The following is a 19,002-nucleotide window of genomic DNA, read 5'->3' on the forward strand; positions in this document are numbered from 1 at the left end:
CGGTAAAAAAAAATTTAAATCTTCGGTGATTTTGTAGGATCTGCCTATAGACCGTGTAGTTTGGCGTGGCTGGGTGGGCCGTGCCGTGCCTGGCACGTATAGCCCACGCCGGGCAGTGCCGGCCCATCCGGCCAGGTTTTTGGCTGCTTCTAACAACTCGCTTGCCCATGCTTAAGCGATTAAGCCCAAGCCCATGACGGGAAGTTGCATTCTTCTCTTTCTTCTGTTTCGTTATGGCCTTATGGGACACGAGGCCTCACCGGAGAACTCGCCGGAGTTAGCTTTAGGGTTGGGAGTTGGGAGATCTCTGAAGGGAGGGTCGTCACCGGAGGATGAGCTGCGGCGGAGATTGCAGCGGCCATCGTGGTCGGGGCAACAGGCTACATCGCGAATCCGAGCACATTTCCGAACGATTTCTGTAAGTTCAAACCCTCTCCGTACTACGACGCCCTAGCACCAGTCGATGTTTCTGCATTCTGTTCCAATCATCGTTTCACCCAAATTGTCGTAGCGATGGGACGGTACAAAAGCGAACATGAGAGACGCTCGAAATGCAAGGGATCCTGTATATTTTCCATTCACTGAAGAATGATGTATCTGTTGGTTTGGGGTGAATTACATATACATCTATCGGATTGTTTGGATTAAAGCAACGGATCTGTATAACCTACCCTCAATCTGTCCAATTCTTGCTTTCTGCTGATTTGGCCATTAACCTCTCTTCTTCTAATGGGTGTATGGTAATAGTATCATCTGCAACTCGCAACAACTAGAAGGGATTTTTGGATCCCAGGGCACGGATCACCCCCAAACTTGGCAGGAGATACCGGAATAGAGCAACCCCTTTTACCTATGCAAGCCTGAAAGAACAGAATAAATAGTTGGATGTTGTTAATAAGGGAGCAGATTGTAATATTAGTTCATCATATTGGTTATAGATATTACCTGTTTTACAACGGATTCCGACAGCGCGGCATGGCAACTTCCAGTTGAAAATGTTGTGCAGTCGCCTGCAGGATTCCCATAACTCGCAAACTCAATTGCTGAGATGTGTTTGCCCCTTTGGCACCGTAGACGTACTTCCGGATCCTTCCCTTGCGTATGGAGAGCCGGCGACGAGAGCTCATTCACGTTGCCACACACTGTTGTGATGGACACCGTGTTCACTGTTATCTCTAGCGGATTGCCTCCGATTTCCTCAACAAGAACAAGGAGGTTGTCTGTTGGTTTCAGGAAGTGCTGTGGAACGTGATACCTTCATAATTCAGAAATGTAGTGCCAGTGAGATACTCCCTCCGTTCGGAATTACTTGTCTCGAAAATGGATGTATCTAAAACTAAAATACGTCTAGATACACCCATTTCTGCGACAAGTAATTCCGAACGGAGGGAGTACTTGCTTGTATGGTTGGTCACAGGGGAGATGAGAGTTTGAGAAAAGAGGCTGAGAGTTGGAGCTAGCTAGGCTTACAGGGATTGAGAGGGCTGTCCACTTGGGGCCTTAAAGGAGACCCAATACCGTCCAATGCTCTCCCCGTTGACCCATACTTCTCCCTTCCCCATACTAGTGAGGTTCAGTGCCACCGCATCATTGCCCACTGGTGCGGCGAATGTTGTCTGGGTCACACAACAAATGGTGCGATGTATAGTATACTGTTGTAAAGAGTGGACATTTATCACAAGATGATGAACTAGTTGGTTTTATGTACCTTGTACCAAGTAAGTGGATGATATGTCAAATTGTTGATCTCTGTCCATTCAACACTGCTTGCTTCTTCTTGTGTGTAGATTCTTTTCCCTTCTCCATATAAGCCAACCTGCAATTAGTCTGTCAGATCAAATTCGAGAGCTTTCTATCCATCTCTATCTCACATTCTAAATTAGCAATTAGTTGACTTGGATTTACCTGGTACCCCCATAGTTCGTTGTTGAGGAGATGTAGTGGTTGTTGTCCTTGCTGTATGCTCACTTCACGAATTCCAAAGCTTCTTCTTTCCATGTGAGCGCCGGAGTCCTTCCAATTAAAAGAGTGCAATTATGATAAAATGGCTAGTTGATACACTTCTAGAACTATGTATGCTTGAAATTTGTTGTACTCGAGCTCCAGTATAACTCTGCTTAACACATTTGCTCCTTTTACGTTGTTGCAACCAAGAGAATAAGCATATTCCTGGTTCATTGACAGTTCGGGACCATATATTGTGATAAAAGGACCCATTTTTAGGAAATCTTGCCCCTCTATTAATTTCTTTTATAAAAAAAATTATATTACCGGGGCAGCTCATAGGAACTATACCGGTGATCCAACCATTACACTTAGCAATGATATGGTGTTCTGCCCCTCCTTTAGAGAAATATTCGTGTTGAGAATTATGTTGCCAGGTCCATCATGACTCCCATGCACACTCCCTGATACACATGAGTGAAGTGCGATTAGCAATAACATAACTCATCAGTTGTAGATTGATTTAGAAGATAGCATAATCTGAATAGTGTATATGATGAATATTGTGCATTTGTTATTGCTTTCCACAAAATTATATATGAAGAAGCTTGATAAAATCATAATTTATCTAATAGGATACTAACCTACGTATTCAGTGTTGACAAAAGCATGCAATACATGTGCTCGTGACTCAGCATTAAGAAGCACAAGCTGGCCATCATCACTTGGTCTATATTTGTAGCTGCATTTAAGCAATACAGTTAGCATAGAAATAATTAAATAAGTAAATGTGAATGATGAACAAAAACACCTTTGAGGAAATTTTCTTACCTGACAATGTACCAGAGATAATCTGTCTCATCTTTAGTCATTGAGAGATGTTCAAAGAGTTGGTTTCCGGTGAACGCATCCTTGCTTATATCTTCAGGAATTGGTTCTTTAAATGCCTTCCATGTATGAATATTATTAAGAGACTCTACCACTTTGGCTGTTCTTGACCCATACTGAGCATTTACCTATGATAGAAACTAATAGTGAAATATCATGACAAGAGGTTATGGCATTTGCCTGTGATGAAAATGGCTGGGTCCTGAAGGAATATATGTCAATAGGTTATATACCTTGGCTGTTTCAAATACCATTGTCCTGCATTCTGATAGAATACTGATGGATTTGGGTGCCAGTTGGAAAGATATATTACGGAATACTACTGTTGGTGACTGATGCTTATCAAAATTGACCAAGAAAGCCACACACTTCAATTCTGTTTCGAAGATATGTGCCTGGAGTACGTCATAAATCATGATTATGTTACTAGAATATATATTGAATAAACTGATATTGTTTTGCGCTGTGTTATTTTACCTCTTGTTCTTGACCTAATGATAAATTGGAGTATGTTCCAAACAGTAATGGTTCTGAAGATAGATTCACTGCAGCATGCAGTTCCCTGAGATGGCCCCATGTAGGTCGCCATATTAGACCTGGATACAGTAAAACTAAGTTTGTTAGTTACTGTTATATGTGAATCCTTCCAGCATACCTTGACTCTCTTTGAAGTATTTACCGTATTCATCTAGAGGAGCTCCATCATAGTAACTTGTTGTTACATATGAAGAGGCAAACCTACCAAAGTTTGTTCCTCCATGGTACTGTGTCATAACCAACAAAAGAGAATTTAGAAGTAATTATGCTGGGAAACTTTTGAAGTGTTTTTACAAAGTCTGTACCATGTAGTAGCTCACAAAGCTTCCTTTCTTTCTTGCTATGAAAAGTGCAACTGCAAAGGCAATATCTTCTGTAGATCTCAACTTTGTATCATTACCATATATAGGGTAGCTGAACACATTAAGAATTGACCATCAGACTTTTCTTTCCATCAGAATGAGAAGATCCAAAAACCAAGTGAGCTGTGAGATTGCAACATACCGAGTTGTCCAATTTTCTGTCCACAATGCAGGCTTGCTAGGTGAGTTTGGTCCTACAAATGTTTCTCCACAGATGAGCCCGTTGCAGGTATTAATCTAGTCATGAACTTACTGTCAAACTGATATGAATTATTGGCTAATGAGGTGCAATCAGGTGAAACAAGGTAATAATGAACACTAACAATTGGGTCTGGGGCATCGTTTTGCTTGCACATCATCCATGGAACACCTGTTTGGAGACTTACAGCCATTTCAGCTGCCCAACGGACATAACGTGGGCCACCTGAGCCAAATGCAGGCTCAACCATCTGGTACTCATTCTCAATCTGTGTTTCAACTTATTTAGTTACATAATGAAGAACTTGACACAACCACTAATTCAAATTAATTTTCCTAACCTGAGAAATGATGATTGGGCCTCCTTGTGGGTAATACAGCCCTTGCTGTTTCATCATGTTTACTATCTGTGTGACAAATCGTTGCATATGTTGCTGCGCGGATAAAAACATATAACTTATCATGTTAAAGATAACCGGCCTGAAATCATGTTAGTAGTGTTTCTGTAGGATTCTGCAAAACGAAAAGACTGAAATCACCAGTCACAGTTCAGAGTTTTTCATGCTACAGACTTCCTAAAATGCCATCTTTATTTACCTTGAAGGGTTCATTGTCTGTTCGGAAGGTGATGTTTGGAACATCATGTAGCCAAAATGGAAACCCTCTGCATGAACACAAGATGCCCAGCATTTGTTCAGGTACTACTTTTTATCCAATTAGGTATGTATGAAACAGTTCAGTGTAGAGAGTTGTATTCCTTGGAACATTTCAAATAGGAAGATGCTTATCTATGGTAACAACTGCATGCGTGCAATGCACATTTATCTCTTGACAGAAAAAAGGTTCTAGTATTACGCATGCGCTAAATTGTTATCCATAAATTTGCAACTAGGAGGTAACGATAAAATTGAGGAGTAATCAAGGGGAAGTTAACATAGAAGTGATTATGAGTGAGATTCACTTCTGCAAACAGCCATTGGATTCAGATTTAAAATTGAATAAACATCTACGTACAGTTCAGATGAAGCTGTCCCAGCTTAACCCGTATCTCTGTAAGTAGTATAGATATAGATATAAAATATGTATCCATACCCGTATTTCCATTCTGCCTCTATAAAGGGTCCAATCCTGAGGCTTACATAGAGGCCTTGAGCTTGAATTTCTCTGATGAACTTCACGAGATCGTATCTTCCCTCAAAGTTATACTGATGCGATGACACAAGTGAAACATATATCAGTAATGAACAACTCATTTACTAAATATTTTTTCCCTTTGACAGTCGTATTTATGCATATTTTGAATTGAAAGGACACCTACCTGGCCCTGGACAGGCTCGTGAACATTCCAAAAGACGTACGTTTGTATGACATTGAGGCCACCCTTCCTGGCGTTCGCTATGAGTTTTGGCCACATCTGTCAATTGAAATACGCACAAACTGAATTGGTGACGAATCAGAAGATTAGCTCATTAAATAATTGCACCAAGCTAGGAAGCAGTATGGAAGTTCAGTTCAAACGTTGCCTAAGATTGGACCTTTGTCTCATGTCCGGAAGAGGATCGACAGATTTTTCTGCTCGACGGATACTTTGAAGAGTTGCCTCCCTCCCCTCTACTTGCGCAACTGTGCGGTCCATTTATTGCCTAGTACCCCTGAACTATGAGGTATGCCTCAAAATTTTACCAGTGGCTTTTTAGCTGTGCCAGTTTGATATTGGGGAATTATTACTTGTAAAGCGAGTAATGTTTTGCTGAGGATGTCAGAGGTAGATGAAATGACAGTCGGAGTACTAATCACACAGGTAAAACAAATAATGCAGTATGTCATGGTTGGATGGAAGTACTGGTAACTGTGGGTATCTTAATTCTTTAGCTGCCAAAATATTGGTCCATTTTCAACCGAGAGTAGCTTCTTTCAGAAAAGTGTCATGGTCCTGAACTCCTGATGACGTGCGCGAGGCAGGACAGTGGGTGAAGTTTTTTTTTCTTTTGAGGGCTGACAGTGGGCAAAGGTCCTCGTGGTGTTTATGTTGGGCCATGTAAGCCGTATGTGGCCAAGAAAGGCAAGCCTATGAGAACAAGAGCCCATGAAATGAAGTCCTAACTCTGAACCGAGTTGGGCTTTAGGACCGTCGTACTTAGGCTACTGATCTGCGTGCAACGGAGGTAAATCCGTTATACCATTGAAAAACACCATGATCAAATCAGGAGAATGAAAGCTTTTGCCAAATGTACCCAAAGGCCAAAGTCCTGCTGGACAATTACCTCAGGGGTGCTTCTAGTGTAGTGCATCTCACCGGAGAACAAAACCCTCCTTGTGCCATTCAGCACCAAAGCCCTGCCGTCATACCTGACCTCCTTTCCCTCCCCTCCGCGCCAGCCTCCCGCCGCCGCGGTAGTACACACGCTCACCATCAGCATGGCGACCACCATCGCGATATCGATGGCCATGACTCACGACGTTGTTGATCGCTAGCTGATAGTTGGCGAATTTTCCTTGCGGATTCTCCTCAATTAGTGACCATTTATATTTATGGAGGCGACATGTGCATGCTTGGCAGGTATTTGCGCAGGTTGTTGAAAAAGGAAACGTGTGCTGGCGATGGGCTGCTATGCACGCCCGGTAGTAAAGTTCGGCTTGTCCTTTTGCTGGTTTGTTTGGAGTATAGTAAATCGGTAATGAAGCCTCAATTGCTTTAGACATACCCATGCACGAGTAAAATCAATTCAATAGATTTCAGTTCACACACACACAAAAAAAGAGATTTCTCTCGTACTGGGTTAATGCATGCTCGTAACTCTGCTCCAAAGAAATGGATGCATGCATGGTCTGTATAGTTTCTGCGCTGACGGCGAAAACCTCACACGATCAGGATTAATTGATGTGTATAAATTGCTTTGTTTGGTCCTCTCGAATTTGCTGTTTTGGAAATCGGAATGATCTTCGAAACGTGATTTGGACAATTAATTTCTATCACATTATATTTATTAAATGAAATAAAATCGTATACTGAGAAAATACTATTCAAGAAAAAAATCTTACATGATTTTCAAGAATCCAGTCTAAGTTTTTTTTCTGATATAGTAGATAATAATGGTCATTGTTTCAGAACGACAGCTTCTACAAGATTATTTTTGAACGGCAGCTTCTACTCCCTCCGTTCCGAAATATAAGTCTTTCTAGAGATTTCACTACGGACTACATATGGATGTACATAGACGTAGTTTAGAGTGTAGATTCACTCATTTTGCTTCGTACGTAGTCTCTTATTGAAATCTCTAAAAAGACTTATATTTAGGAACGGAGGGAGTACAAGATTGGAGAGGAAGAAACCAAGTGGTGTAGAATTACTTCACTCTGTAGATACCCGGCGCATTTAGGTGGGATGCGTTCGTAGAAAAGCTGTGTTTTTTTTAACACCGTAGAAAAGCTGTTTTGAGGAGAGATTGATGGTCGACATGCTCCTATATGCATAAAAATGAGCAAACAGCGTGGTTGTGCATGCCGCGCATCAGCGTGTATTCGTATGAAGCGTTCAGTTCATTCGTCCATGGCATTACGGCAACCGCATGCGGCGTCAGTTACGTACACGACGGCAACGCAACTACTGGATGCATGCACCGGTATATTAACCGTGCACGCACCAATCAAAACTCCGTAAACGATGAGCGTTGTTTGTTATCAGTAGCGGACCAAAATAGTACTGGCAAGCCATTCGTGTTGGAAATGAATAAGGCGGTGACCAAGGAGGGCAGGGCAGAGCAGGTCACCGCTGCACGAATTTACGACCAACGAGTGTCCATCTGTTTCCCACTTTGCGGTGATCACCAATGAATGGCAGCCGCCTGTAGCCACTCTTCCTTGGCAGTTGCCGGAAGACGCAACGGAGCATACACCGTCGTTTGGACAAGTGTTCTCACTGGTTACACCGCCCCATAGCCATAGGCCATCATGCCCGAGCATGGCATTAGTAGGCGTCGCATTAGCAGTTTAGCACAAGGTGGCGTGGTGGATCGATCGGCAACCCAGAACCCGTGATTTTTGAAACAAGGCAAAAGATTTGCCATCTCATTGATTAAGAAGAAAGTTTCAAACAAAAGCCTCAAACCAGAACCGGTGATTGATTCTATGCTAAGTGGATTGCTAAAACTCAATCAAGAAGGTAAGCAGAAACGCAGAGCAGAAACGGCATCAGAATGCAGAAGGAAGTGGTTACCTCGGGCGTGCTTCTGGTGTAGTGCATCTCCCCGGAGAAGAGCATCCTCCTCGTGCCCTTCACGACCAGAGCCCTGCCGTCGTAGGTGACCTCTCCTCGCGCCGCATCGCCTCCTCCCTCCTCCACCCGCCGCCCGTCTCCTGCCGCCGCCGACGTGCACGCCGCTGTCAGCACAATGAGCGCAACGGCGACCACCGCGCCAACTGTGAACATATCTTTGGCCTCGCAGTCTCAGCTCGCTTAGCTAGGCAAAACGCTTAGGACCTGAGAGAGTGTACTATATAGTGCATGGGATGGCAAGGAAGACAAGCTATCTCCTGCTGTTGCCTTGCTTGGGCTCTCTTTGCTTGTTTCTTGGGGCAAAACGTCATGGATTCATGGGTTGCTTGCCACATTTTGATGAGGAATAGGAGTAGTAGTAGTGCACTAGATGCATGCGGGAGGGTTTGGTGAACTGAAAAGGTGTGATCACTTTCCACGGTTTTAGCGTTTCACATGGTCCAGAATCCTTGCAGGTACCGAGCTTCACCCTATTGATCAGTGCTTTCCAGAAAAACCGGTGCCGTATGTTACAGTTCACAGTCCATTATTTGTGACTTGCATCCAGTCGGACAGCGTGCATAGCACGCATCGACCAGTGCATATATAGACCAAAGTTTACCGTGCTAGTTTTTGCCAGCAAATAACTTACCAGGACAGTAGGTCGCCACGCACATTAATTCAACTTTCAGTTCGGACATGTGTCCCCCTTGCCACAACAAAAGGAAAACCTTTTTCCGGTGACCATCATTGACCAATGATGATGGAGTTGTGCCGTGTCATGCCCTTTCCGTTCAAGCAAGACTTGGGCTTGGGGGTCCTCCAACGACAACGAGGCAGCGGCAGCGCAGAGAACGGTACGTGACAAGCTGCGTAATGTAGCTCGAAATGTGCACGCAAGATGCTCGTGTTTGTCATGGTTATCTTGCTTCTGTGTGATCCATGTGGAACCGCAAGTTCGCAAGCCATTCGGTGGGTCGCACAAGCTAGCCGGAATATCTTTTTTTTTTTTACTTTCGTGAATACGCAAAGCTTTGCGTATCATTTCATTGATAGAAGAAGTTAAGAATAAGTACCAGAGCTGGTACAAAACGCATGCCACGAACGCAGAAGGCAAGCAGAGAGACAAGGGATGCTCGGCTTAAAATAGAGAAAACAACACGGCAAAACTCGCCTCCTAGGGAAGCAGCTTGAACCTAAACACACCATGACAGACCAACTTCTTCAAATCCACACCCGAGGACGCCGCGAGCAGACAAGACAGCGCCTTCACGAAGAAGAATGACAGCGAGATGCCGCCACCACCCGATCTGAAAAAAAAACCCGACCTAATGTTTTCCCTGATGCTTGAAAAGGGACATAGTTAACGGCCATGGCAGCGCCTCCAAGAAGGGGACAGAACCCGCGGGTGTCGATGCTGCTAGCATCGATGGGTCGAGCAAGGATTTCTCCTTGGCCAAAGTTTGAGCAATCCCAAGTTGTCAGAGCCAGAGTTGGAGATGAGGAAGCTAGGTTGCAGGCCAGAACCACCACCGCACGAATGGGAGCTACGCCTGCCACTGAAGAGGCACCGGACGCCGCCGGAAGTGGGAGCTACGGTTTAGGCGGAAGGGCGCACAGGGCACCAAGGTGAGCAGGCTTGGACGGCCGGGTGAGAAGCAAGAGACGACAAGAGGTGGTGCGGAGGTGCTCGGAAACTCGGACGAGCAAAGATCTGGAAAGGGTGCAGATTTGCGACCCCTGGGAGCGACGCAGGTGCCTTTCCGGGCCAATTCTCCTGATAAAAGAGAAGGTTCATACAAGTGGCCCGACAGCTCTTATGAGGTGTACGCCTGGTGCGCCATTTATAGGCTAAAGGGTAGATTTTTTTTATTTTTTTGAGAAAAAAGGGTAGAATTTTTTAGGGCCGGCTAATTTATTTTTTAAGGAATCCCCACGCTTTAATTAATTCGAAGCAAAATTCAAAGGGATACAAAGGGCTGGCTAAAAGGTGGCGCACACCCTCAGCGTACATAGGTTTTCTATAAGTGGGCCGGCTCATCGCTTATACACCCCATCATCTATAAGTTTGGTTTCTTTCTACGTTTTTTTCTATGGGTTTTTCTACCGGTGTGTTTTGATTTTTATTTATTATATCTATTTTGGATTTCCTTTTTGTTTTTACGTTTTCTTCTCTTTTAATTTCATTCTTTTAAGAAAATTCAAACTGTTGAACTTTACAAAATTCGTGAACTTCTTGAAATCTGTTTAGTTTCTTGACGTTTGTGAAATTTCCAAATCCATGGACTTTTTTTTTCTAAATTCGTGAACTTTTTTCAAATTCGTGTACTTTTTTTCAAGTGCATAAACTTTTGTCAAATTCATGATTTTTTGTTCAAATCCATGAACTTTTTAATATTCATGAACATTATTTCAAATCCATGCACTTTTTTTTTAAGTTTGTAAACATATTTTTGAATTTGTGAACCTATTTAAATGTGTGCTTTTTTAAAATTTATGAACATTTTTTTAGTTCATAAACTTTTTTGTTAAAATCCATGAGCATTTCTTGAATCTGTAAAAAAAATCAATTCGCAAAAATTTTCAAAGCTGTAGACAGTTTTGAAATCGGTGAACTTTTTACAAATTCGCTGATTTTTTTGAGTCTTCAAGTTTTTTCCAAATCCATGACTTTTTCTGAATTAAAAAAACAAGCACATGTTTTTTCCTCAAAAGTCAATGGTCGACAAGGCTAACCACAAAAAGTGATAGGCGCTTGCGCTTTGACGAGTGAGCTACTCAGCTCCCGTTCCTGGATTACCCACCCAAGGGGGCACGCGGGCATTGTCTTAGTTACCTGACACGGGGACCGATGACTAGGAGCTCTCACATAAGACGTTGTATAGGAGCACCTCGTGAGCATGTCCAGAACACACATGATTCATAAGGGCATGGTCAATGCATAGCCTCAGGGTGGTGACCCGCACGCCATGTAGGATGGGATGTAAAAAAAATAGGTTCGGATGGAGCATCGAGATCCTCTGCAGGAGGCGGGTGCTTGGGGAAAAAATTATGGTCCGATGCATAAAGCTGAAAAAGTTGAAGTAAAGAGTAGAGAAGCATGTGTGATGGAAGTCTTTATTTTCTATTCATTGATGCGGCCCACTAGTGATAGCCTGCATTGAGGAAAAAAAAATCAATTTAGATGTCTCAAACTACTTTTTGTCATGTGGCATTTGTATCTATATGCCACCATTCTAAGAGTTGGGGTCCACTTGTACATTTTTTTCCTTTTTGAAAAAAATGGCCAATTATGAGAGCAAGTTTTCTTAGGGCTATGAGAGCAACTAACTAAATGGTACCCCTTGCTGGGGCCTCGCAAGGGTCATTTCAGTGGGTTAAAAGCGCATCAAAACTCAAAAAGTATGCCGATTGCCGTCACGTGTCATGTGCTGGGGCTCCCTCTGGTTTTCATTCTTTTTTCTGTACATATGTTTTCATTTTAGATAGGTTTTTTCGGGTTTTCTGATTTTCGATTTAAGACCGCCTTTCCTAGGTTTTGGAGAAAAAATTCCTGAATTTTACTTTTTGCGTAAAAAAGTTGTGCTTCCACAAGAAGCATATATTTGCTTATGTGAGAAGCATTGTGCTTCTTGGGAAGGGAAAAAAATGTGAATTTATTTTTCATGTGATTTATTTTTTTGCTTCCACGAGAAGTACAAATTTGCTCCTCGGGAGACACATATATTCTTCTACGAGTGCTTCAAGAAATCGTGATTTTTTTTGCACGATTTAATATTTACTTTCACGAGAAGCACATATTTAGTTCCGCATGAAGCACTCGAAAAGAAGAACAAAATCTTGAAAAAAAACTGCACAATTTCTTTTTTCTTCCACGAGTTCTCATGGAGACACAATTTTGTTTCTGCGAGAAGCACAACTGTAGTTGTGCTTCTCAAAAATGAAAAAAATCTTTATTGTTTTGCGCTATTTTTCCACAAGAAGCACATATTTGCTTCTCGTGTAGGCATGGATTTGCTTCCGCGAAAAGCAGGAAAGGGAAAAGACCATGAATTTCGTTGAGACACAGATTTGTTTACACGATGTGCTTCTCAAAAAGGGGAAAATCATGATATTTTTGTGCGTTTTTTCCCATGAGAAGCACGCATAGATTTGTTTACGCGATGCGCTTCTCGGAAAAGGGAAAAAGACATTTTTTTTGCGCCATTTGTTTGCTTCCACAAGCACATATTTGCTTCTCATGGAGGCACATATTTATTTACGTGATATGCTTCTCAGAAAGGGAAAAATTTCACGAAATTAGGCAAAAATTCTTACATGGTAAACATAGATTTGCATCTCGTGGATGCACAGAGGAAATAACTAAAGAAAAAAATGTGGTTCTGGCTCCGGCTTTTTTGTGAAAAAAGTTCATCGAAATCTGTTAACAAGAAATCTAATTTCAAAGATCTCGATGCAAGAAATCCTGCAATGAAACCCATTAGGTATTTGGACGCACGGTTTAAAAGATAAAATGTTTTAAAAAATCTAGACAATAGACAAGTGATGCGGAGACAGTGCATCACTTATCAAAGCTTGAGAAGGTGAAAATGACCTTTGCAAGGGATGCCTTTAATTAGCGATTTTAGCCAATTGCACATGTTTTTTTCTGAGTGGATGGGCCAATTGTACGTAGGTTGCCAAATCTGTTGTAACCAGTCTTGTGCACCCACGGCCTCGGTCCGCCTTGATTGGCTGGACGCCAATCTTTGGGCTCTTCAGTCAGCGCCCAGCCGCCGTGGGCCAAGCCGATGCCGAGCACCCACGGTGTTGTCAGGCCAACTCCGATGCACGGCTCTAAATGAACGTCCGTTGATTTAGTCCGTTTGAGAATGGGAATGAGGCCGCACCCGTCAGAATTTGTGTTTGTGTCGATCAGGTGCCCAACGCACGGCCGCATCTTTGACCGCACCTTGTATCCGTGCATGCAAACGTGAAAAGAAAAGGATGTTGGACGCGGCCGGGGTTTGCACTAGTTCACGCCGGCCGGCAATACAGCCGGCGGACTACAGTCTCATGCTGGTATTAACAAAGACAGCGGTCGGCACAGGAACCAGCCTTCAAAAAGACATGTTTCACACCGGCAACGAAGCCAACGGCCGCCATAGGAGCAAAACCTCAAAATGAACAGGTTTTTTGCGCCGGCAACAAAGCTAGCGTCCGGCACACCAGTCAGCCTCAAAATGAACTGACGTCGGCCACGCTGCCCTTCGACGACATGGAGAACGGTGCCTGCCTTGGCCGTAAGGCAGCGGGCCGGATGTGCTGGACGAGCTCGACCTGTACTGAGGAGGACGACCGACCGACGATCCCATGCTCGCCGCGACCATTGCAGCGAGAGGATGGCTGCCGGTGGTCGTGCCAACCCATGCATGAGAACGGCATGCGCCTTGGCGACGATGGATTCCTTCTCGTTGATGTCGGCAAGATGCCGCGCTTGACGCTGGGCCTCGGCCGCAACCGCGTAGGGCCTCAGCCGCCTTCATCTCCTACGCCTTTGCCCGCCGGCCCCTTACTATTCGCTGCTTCTTTGTCGAGGAAGGCGATCTCCGTCGGCGTGCACTCGGATCGAGGCTTCCTGGGACCCTTCGGGACCTTTCTTCTTCGCCGCGGGCCGCACGGCCGCGCCGCATCGCCAGGGTTTGTCGGGTCGCCGTCCATGGAGGAGGGAAAGAAGGGGGCGTGCGGGAAGGCTTGGACGAAATGGAGGAAAAATGGACGGCTGTGTCACCGACGGGCAGACCAGGGGAGGACAGGGCGCGCGTCCCGCCGTCCGCGCGCTGTCGGTTTGGCCATAAACGCAGCCTAAACTTGGGTGGGGATGAGTCAAAAACGGACCGAAAACGAACATTTATATGTTTGCACCCGTGGTTCCACCCGCTGAATCAACAGGTACTCCCCGGCTGTTCCGCTCACCGAATCAGCAGCGAGCGAGTTCGAATCGAACTAGACCTTTGCGGAACATGATGAAACACGCACGTGAGGAACGAACAGGTCGCGCGCTCTCTCTCTCTCTCTCTCACTCATCCACCATATTCGTGCTCGAAACAGAATAGGAGGAGAGTACCAAGTACCAACCAGACTGCCGGAAATCAGGCAGGATTGAATGGCTCCACAGTGGGGAGGTTGTTGAGCTTGAGCCTAGCCCTTGAAGACGAATCATGATACTACCACGGTTCATGATGGGCCTGGATGCGCCCGTGGGAGCAAAAGCCTGCCCCCGCCCGAGCCAACGAGTTATGACTCGTGTGGTAGTAGGAGGATAGGATAGGATAGGATAGCCATCGCAAGCAGGCAAGCACAGTGTTACACGTCATCATGATAGCACCGGGCGGGCAGGCAAAAACTCTGCGGAGCGCCGCTGTGATTCTGACAAACCGCACCGGCTTCCCATCTCTGCGTTGCGTTCGGGCGAAGAAGTTTCAAGGGGGCCATGGCCAATGGAGCTGTCGCCTTGTGTCTGATTCCCGTTCGTGGCACGATCGATCGGACTTCCTCGGGGTCCTTGAACGGGGGACACCGTACTGGTAGTCGGTAACCATCACGCGTGCGTAGGAATCTGAACTGATGCATACTTCAGTGTTTGTCTCTCTTTGTTTTCTCAAGCTTTCTGTGTCTTGCAGGTGTGTTCATCCTGGAGCTTAACTAAGAACGATCATGTTAATTAAGGACGAACGAGCGAGCGGCCGACCGAGGAGACAGTTGGTCGTCGAGCACATCACATGGTACTTCAAATACAAACAAACACGTGGCGTAATATTATCACAAATGGTAGAGCTCATGCACTGTGTCCTGCTCAAACTCAACAAACAAACATACACGCAGAGCACAGATATGTTACATGAAGGGGGTCAGCTTTTGGCTTTACATCAGCATAGTGAGGGTTATTGCTAATTGATTAACCAAGGAATGACAACACACGCACACAAGCATGCACACACACACAGAGAAAACACACGCACAGAAACAAACATACAAGGAGTACCAGAGGGTCATTGTTGCAGTGATCACTTATTTTAGCCTCTCGATCGGCAGTAAAATCATCCAGGGAGGCTCTTGTTGTGAGTGAACGAACGTCAAGCCAGGAGCCAGAAGTTCTTCTGCCACCGGGTGCTGACGAGGTAGCCGCCGACGCCCTTGCTCTGCCGCCGCACCGCCAGCGTCAGGCACTCCGCCCTGCTGATGCACTCCTCCACCAGCACCTCGCCGCGGCTCCGCATGAAGCTGCATCATTTCGTAACCACAAAACTTGTCAGCAACTCAAGACCTCTTTAACAAGGTGATTAGGGTAACACTTGCCGCTCAACATGGCAGTTGAATTAGCATGGTGATAAGGTAACTTTTCAGAGGCTGTCATTTCTTTTTCGTGGGGGTTTAAGCCGCCACATGACTACATGAGTGAGTCGTACAACACCAGCAGCAAGTCAGCAATGCTGCAATGGTCAGTGCACAGTAGCCCCACAGTACTCCTCCCATCATGGTTTCTCGCTCGTACTCGATTCATCTAGAGTTTAAGCACAAAGGACAGGGAAAGGCATCCCTGATTTATGGCTGGCACATGGCTCTACTAGCTCTTGTGCAATAATACAGTAAAAAGGCAGAGCCCCCGTTCCTGCTCTACTCTCTGAACTCTGAAGACCTTTTTCTAAGTTTTCTTCCAAAAATACAGCTTATTCCCTGACAAAAAGTTCAGTTAAGCTGAGCCTAAAAATCCCTTCCAAAACTTATCACACACGGGCAGCTATCAACTTTCTCCGCTTGTATGGTGAAAGCCTCAAAGCTCTTATGAAGATCTTTGTATCGTGAAAGGCTCAAAGCTCTCCAGATCTTGGTTTACAAAGGACAATGGGCTTTACAGCGTGATGGGCCAAGCCAGCGGTGTATAGATTCTTCCCTTTTTAACTTTCTACGGGACGATTCCGTGACAAAGGGATACAGGTGTGCATGCATATGCATCTTGTGCTTTTTTTTTTTTGCGGGGTCTATGCATCTTGTGCTGTAGCGGTGGTACGAGAGGTGCATGGATGGATGCTTACCAGCAGAAAGGGGACGGCTTGCTTTGGCTGAGCACGAGCACGGACGCCTCCAGCTTCTTCACCTGGCTGAGGACGGTGGCCAGCATGGGCCCTTGGATCACAAGGGCCTCCACCTCCACCTAACCACATTCACCCAAACCAAATATTATAACACTGTAGTAGTAGCCGGCATGGGGCACTGTGAATGTGAAGGGACGACGAGCCCCTCCCATTTCACGGGCTAAACGACGACGAACAGTGAATATGCATCCACTGCCAACAATCACAAGTACACTCCGAAGCATTTCTAGTCTTTTACTTATTTTTAAAACAGTAACAAGAAAAATTCTATTTCTTTTTCATTTTTTATTAAAGGTTTCTTCTACAGTACAAGACTAGGCTACAAATTTTGAGAGATTTTTGGGCATATGATTCCCGGGCATCTAGGCGGGAACCACACAATTTTTGCCCCTTTCCAACCTCGATTTGATGAAGTTGAGGTGGCCCTTCTAGCTTTAGGCCTGCCATGATCCATGAATAAAAAGGTTGGCTATGATGATTCCCTTGCCTTTCCTTTTCATGAATGTCCTGATCTGATCTACATCTCTACCTAGCGTAACTCTTGCCTCCAAGTGGGCCAAGACACCCAAAAACACTTGATCTGAGAAAAGTCACAGTACCAACTAGGCTAGCACAGGTTTCTCTGTAGAGAAATCTTAGTGCAGTGCAGTGTCCTTTTATGCTTGAAGAGGCCCAAAAATACAGAGTTACCACAACTAGCATCTTTCCCCCTTCGTTCGCTCCGAAACAAATTCTAGTTAAGCAGGCAGCATTCTTTGTACCACTATATCCAGTGCTTAAGGTCGTTTTTTAATGAAGCTTCAGGTCATAATGCATACTGTAAAACAAACTAGTCTACAACAAATCACACCTGTCGGTGCCACCTGATGTCCCTAAGAGTAATGAGATGCCATTTTCAAGTGTAATGAGATGCAAAACATCCTAGCTAATGTACTGCGAGGTACTACTACCAAGTGACCAGTTCTTCTTCTTGTTAGATGAAGAACAGGTCTGGTTGCAGGACGACAGAGAACGGGCACGCACCTCGGGCTTGCAGGCCTTGCAGAGGGAGCCGAGGGAGTTGGCGAGCGCGGAGGCCTCCTCGCCGCGGGCGCCGCTGCCGCGCGGCAGGACGTGGAGCAGCGTGAGGAAGTCCCCCCGGTTGGCGACGTGGGTGAGCGCCCACATCATGGCGTGCTTGGCCCCGGAGCTCTGGTCCACCACCACCATCACCCGCTTCCTCCCCGCCGCCGCGGCCTCTTCCGGGGCGCCGCAGAACCCGCCGCCGCCGCCGCGCCGGTGGCCTCTCGCCCGCGCCTTCTTCCTCGACCACCTCCTCGACCCGCGCCTGCCGGTGCCGGCGCCGCACTCCCATTCCTCCGGCTGGCGCGGCGCCGGCGCCGGTGCGCTGCCGCCGTCGCTGGAGCTCAGCTGGCGCAGGAAGTAGTCGCTGCTGCCCCCGCTGCTCCCCATCGATCCCCTGCCCTCCCTCCCCGCCTTGCAGCGCGCGGCGGTCGGCTCGGTGCGGTGCTCTGGGCGTTGGTGCGCGGTGGTGTGCAACGTTTGTTTCCTGCTTTAAAGCGGGGACAGGCGCTGGCTGGCGGGAGTAATAAGGACGGGGTGGACTCAGAAAAGGACACAGGTCGCACACACGGGTGAATACACAAATTACCAGCCAAAACATTGGTAACTTTTCGAGGGTTACAAAGCCCTAGCCGTTGGTAGGCCACTCTGCCAGCATTAGCATTAGCAAGTCCAAAGAAGGATTTCACGTAGTCTTGTGAGTAGACGCTTGTCGTTGCTGGTGTACTTTGGGTACGGTGGTCTGGTAATTCGGTTGTTTTGTCGGGCGACACTTGTTCAGCTGCGGTTACATTTGGTAGTTAGGACACTAATGCTGGTCCGTATGGGTAGGCTCCGTACCTTTCAAGAGCATCTCCAACAGCCGCGCTATACTAGAGCCGCGCTGCAAATTAGTCGGTTTTAGCGCGCGCGCAACGCGGCGGGTTGCTCCAGCGGGCGCGCAAAAACCGCGCGCGCTATAACGAGTTGGACGCGTTGTCGGAAACACTGTCCTGCGCGGTGTATTACGGGCGCCCGCTGCAGCGCGCGGCACACTCTCTCCCACTTCCACCCCCACCCGGCCGCGCCGCCGCCGCCGCCCGCGCCCCCGGCGATCGCTCAGGCGCTTCCCCGGCCTATCCCCGCGCCGCCGCGCTTCCGCCCCATCCCCTTCTAGTCCCGCCGGCGCTCGCGCGCCTCCGTCGTCCGAGGAACAGCGCCCGAGCGCTCGCTGCCGCGCCGCGCCCGCAAGGTGTTCGACAAAACGCCTACAAGGTATGTATTGCTCAAACTTCATGAATTTGGGGCATGTTTTGAATTGTAGTTTTTATAGTATAGTATTGAACATTGTAGATGACTTCGTCGTTTGATTCTTCCGAAGAAGAATTTGATATGGAAGAGGAGGAGGATCTTGCAATGATCCTAGCTATGCATATCAATAAAAAACCGAAGCACGGTGGTTCGGTTATGGGTCGAGAGAAAATTTGAAGAGATAGGATTGATGCCCATAACAGATTGATGAAGAACTATTTCATGGAGAATCCCACATACCCGGAGTCGTATTTTCATCGTCGGTTTAGGATGAGCACCGACTTGTTCAGGCGCATTGCAGAGAAACTAGCGAGCCATGACCGGTTTTTCC

General features: G+C 46.2%; 2 protein-coding genes and 1 long non-coding RNA gene across 3 annotated transcripts; 1 reads left to right on the top strand and 2 right to left on the bottom strand.

Moving 5' to 3' along the window:
* The first annotated feature begins 232 nt into the window (after positions 1 to 232).
* Positions 233 to 4,134, top strand: LOC119345049. The gene is made up of 3 exons (XR_005166899.1): positions 233 to 418; positions 3,828 to 3,913; positions 4,027 to 4,134. It is a non-coding gene; the product is annotated as an uncharacterized LOC119345049 (long non-coding RNA).
* LOC119345040 (beta-galactosidase 7-like) lies at positions 550 to 8,510 on the bottom strand. Its single transcript, XM_037615281.1, has 19 exons — positions 8,146 to 8,510; positions 5,248 to 5,343; positions 5,022 to 5,134; positions 4,527 to 4,593; positions 4,271 to 4,363; positions 4,055 to 4,198; positions 3,874 to 3,968; positions 3,675 to 3,783; positions 3,512 to 3,596; positions 3,310 to 3,428; positions 3,066 to 3,227; positions 2,776 to 2,960; positions 2,589 to 2,686; positions 2,296 to 2,408; positions 1,906 to 2,013; positions 1,709 to 1,816; positions 1,471 to 1,616; positions 946 to 1,255; positions 550 to 860 (listed from the first exon to the last, which is right to left on the bottom strand). Exons 1-19 carry the CDS (start codon positions 8,356 to 8,358, stop codon positions 750 to 752), a joined length of 2,475 nt encoding a protein of 824 aa, XP_037471178.1. The 5' UTR covers positions 8,359 to 8,510; the 3' UTR covers positions 550 to 749.
* A 6,448-nt stretch (positions 8,511 to 14,958) lies between these two features.
* LOC119345053 lies at positions 14,959 to 17,786 on the bottom strand. The gene is made up of 3 exons (XM_037615291.1): positions 17,343 to 17,786; positions 16,260 to 16,378; positions 14,959 to 15,447 (listed from the first exon to the last, which is right to left on the bottom strand). The coding sequence occupies exons 1-3, from the start codon at positions 17,769 to 17,771 to the stop codon at positions 15,300 to 15,302; spliced, it is 696 nt and encodes a 231-aa protein (XP_037471188.1). The 5' UTR covers positions 17,772 to 17,786; the 3' UTR covers positions 14,959 to 15,299.
* Between the last annotated feature and the right edge of the window lie 1,216 nt (positions 17,787 to 19,002).

This window comes from Triticum dicoccoides, chromosome 1B (genome assembly GCF_002162155.2).
Source record: "Triticum dicoccoides isolate Atlit2015 ecotype Zavitan chromosome 1B, WEW_v2.0, whole genome shotgun sequence".
Classification (NCBI taxonomy): Eukaryota; Viridiplantae; Streptophyta; class Magnoliopsida; order Poales; family Poaceae; genus Triticum; species Triticum dicoccoides.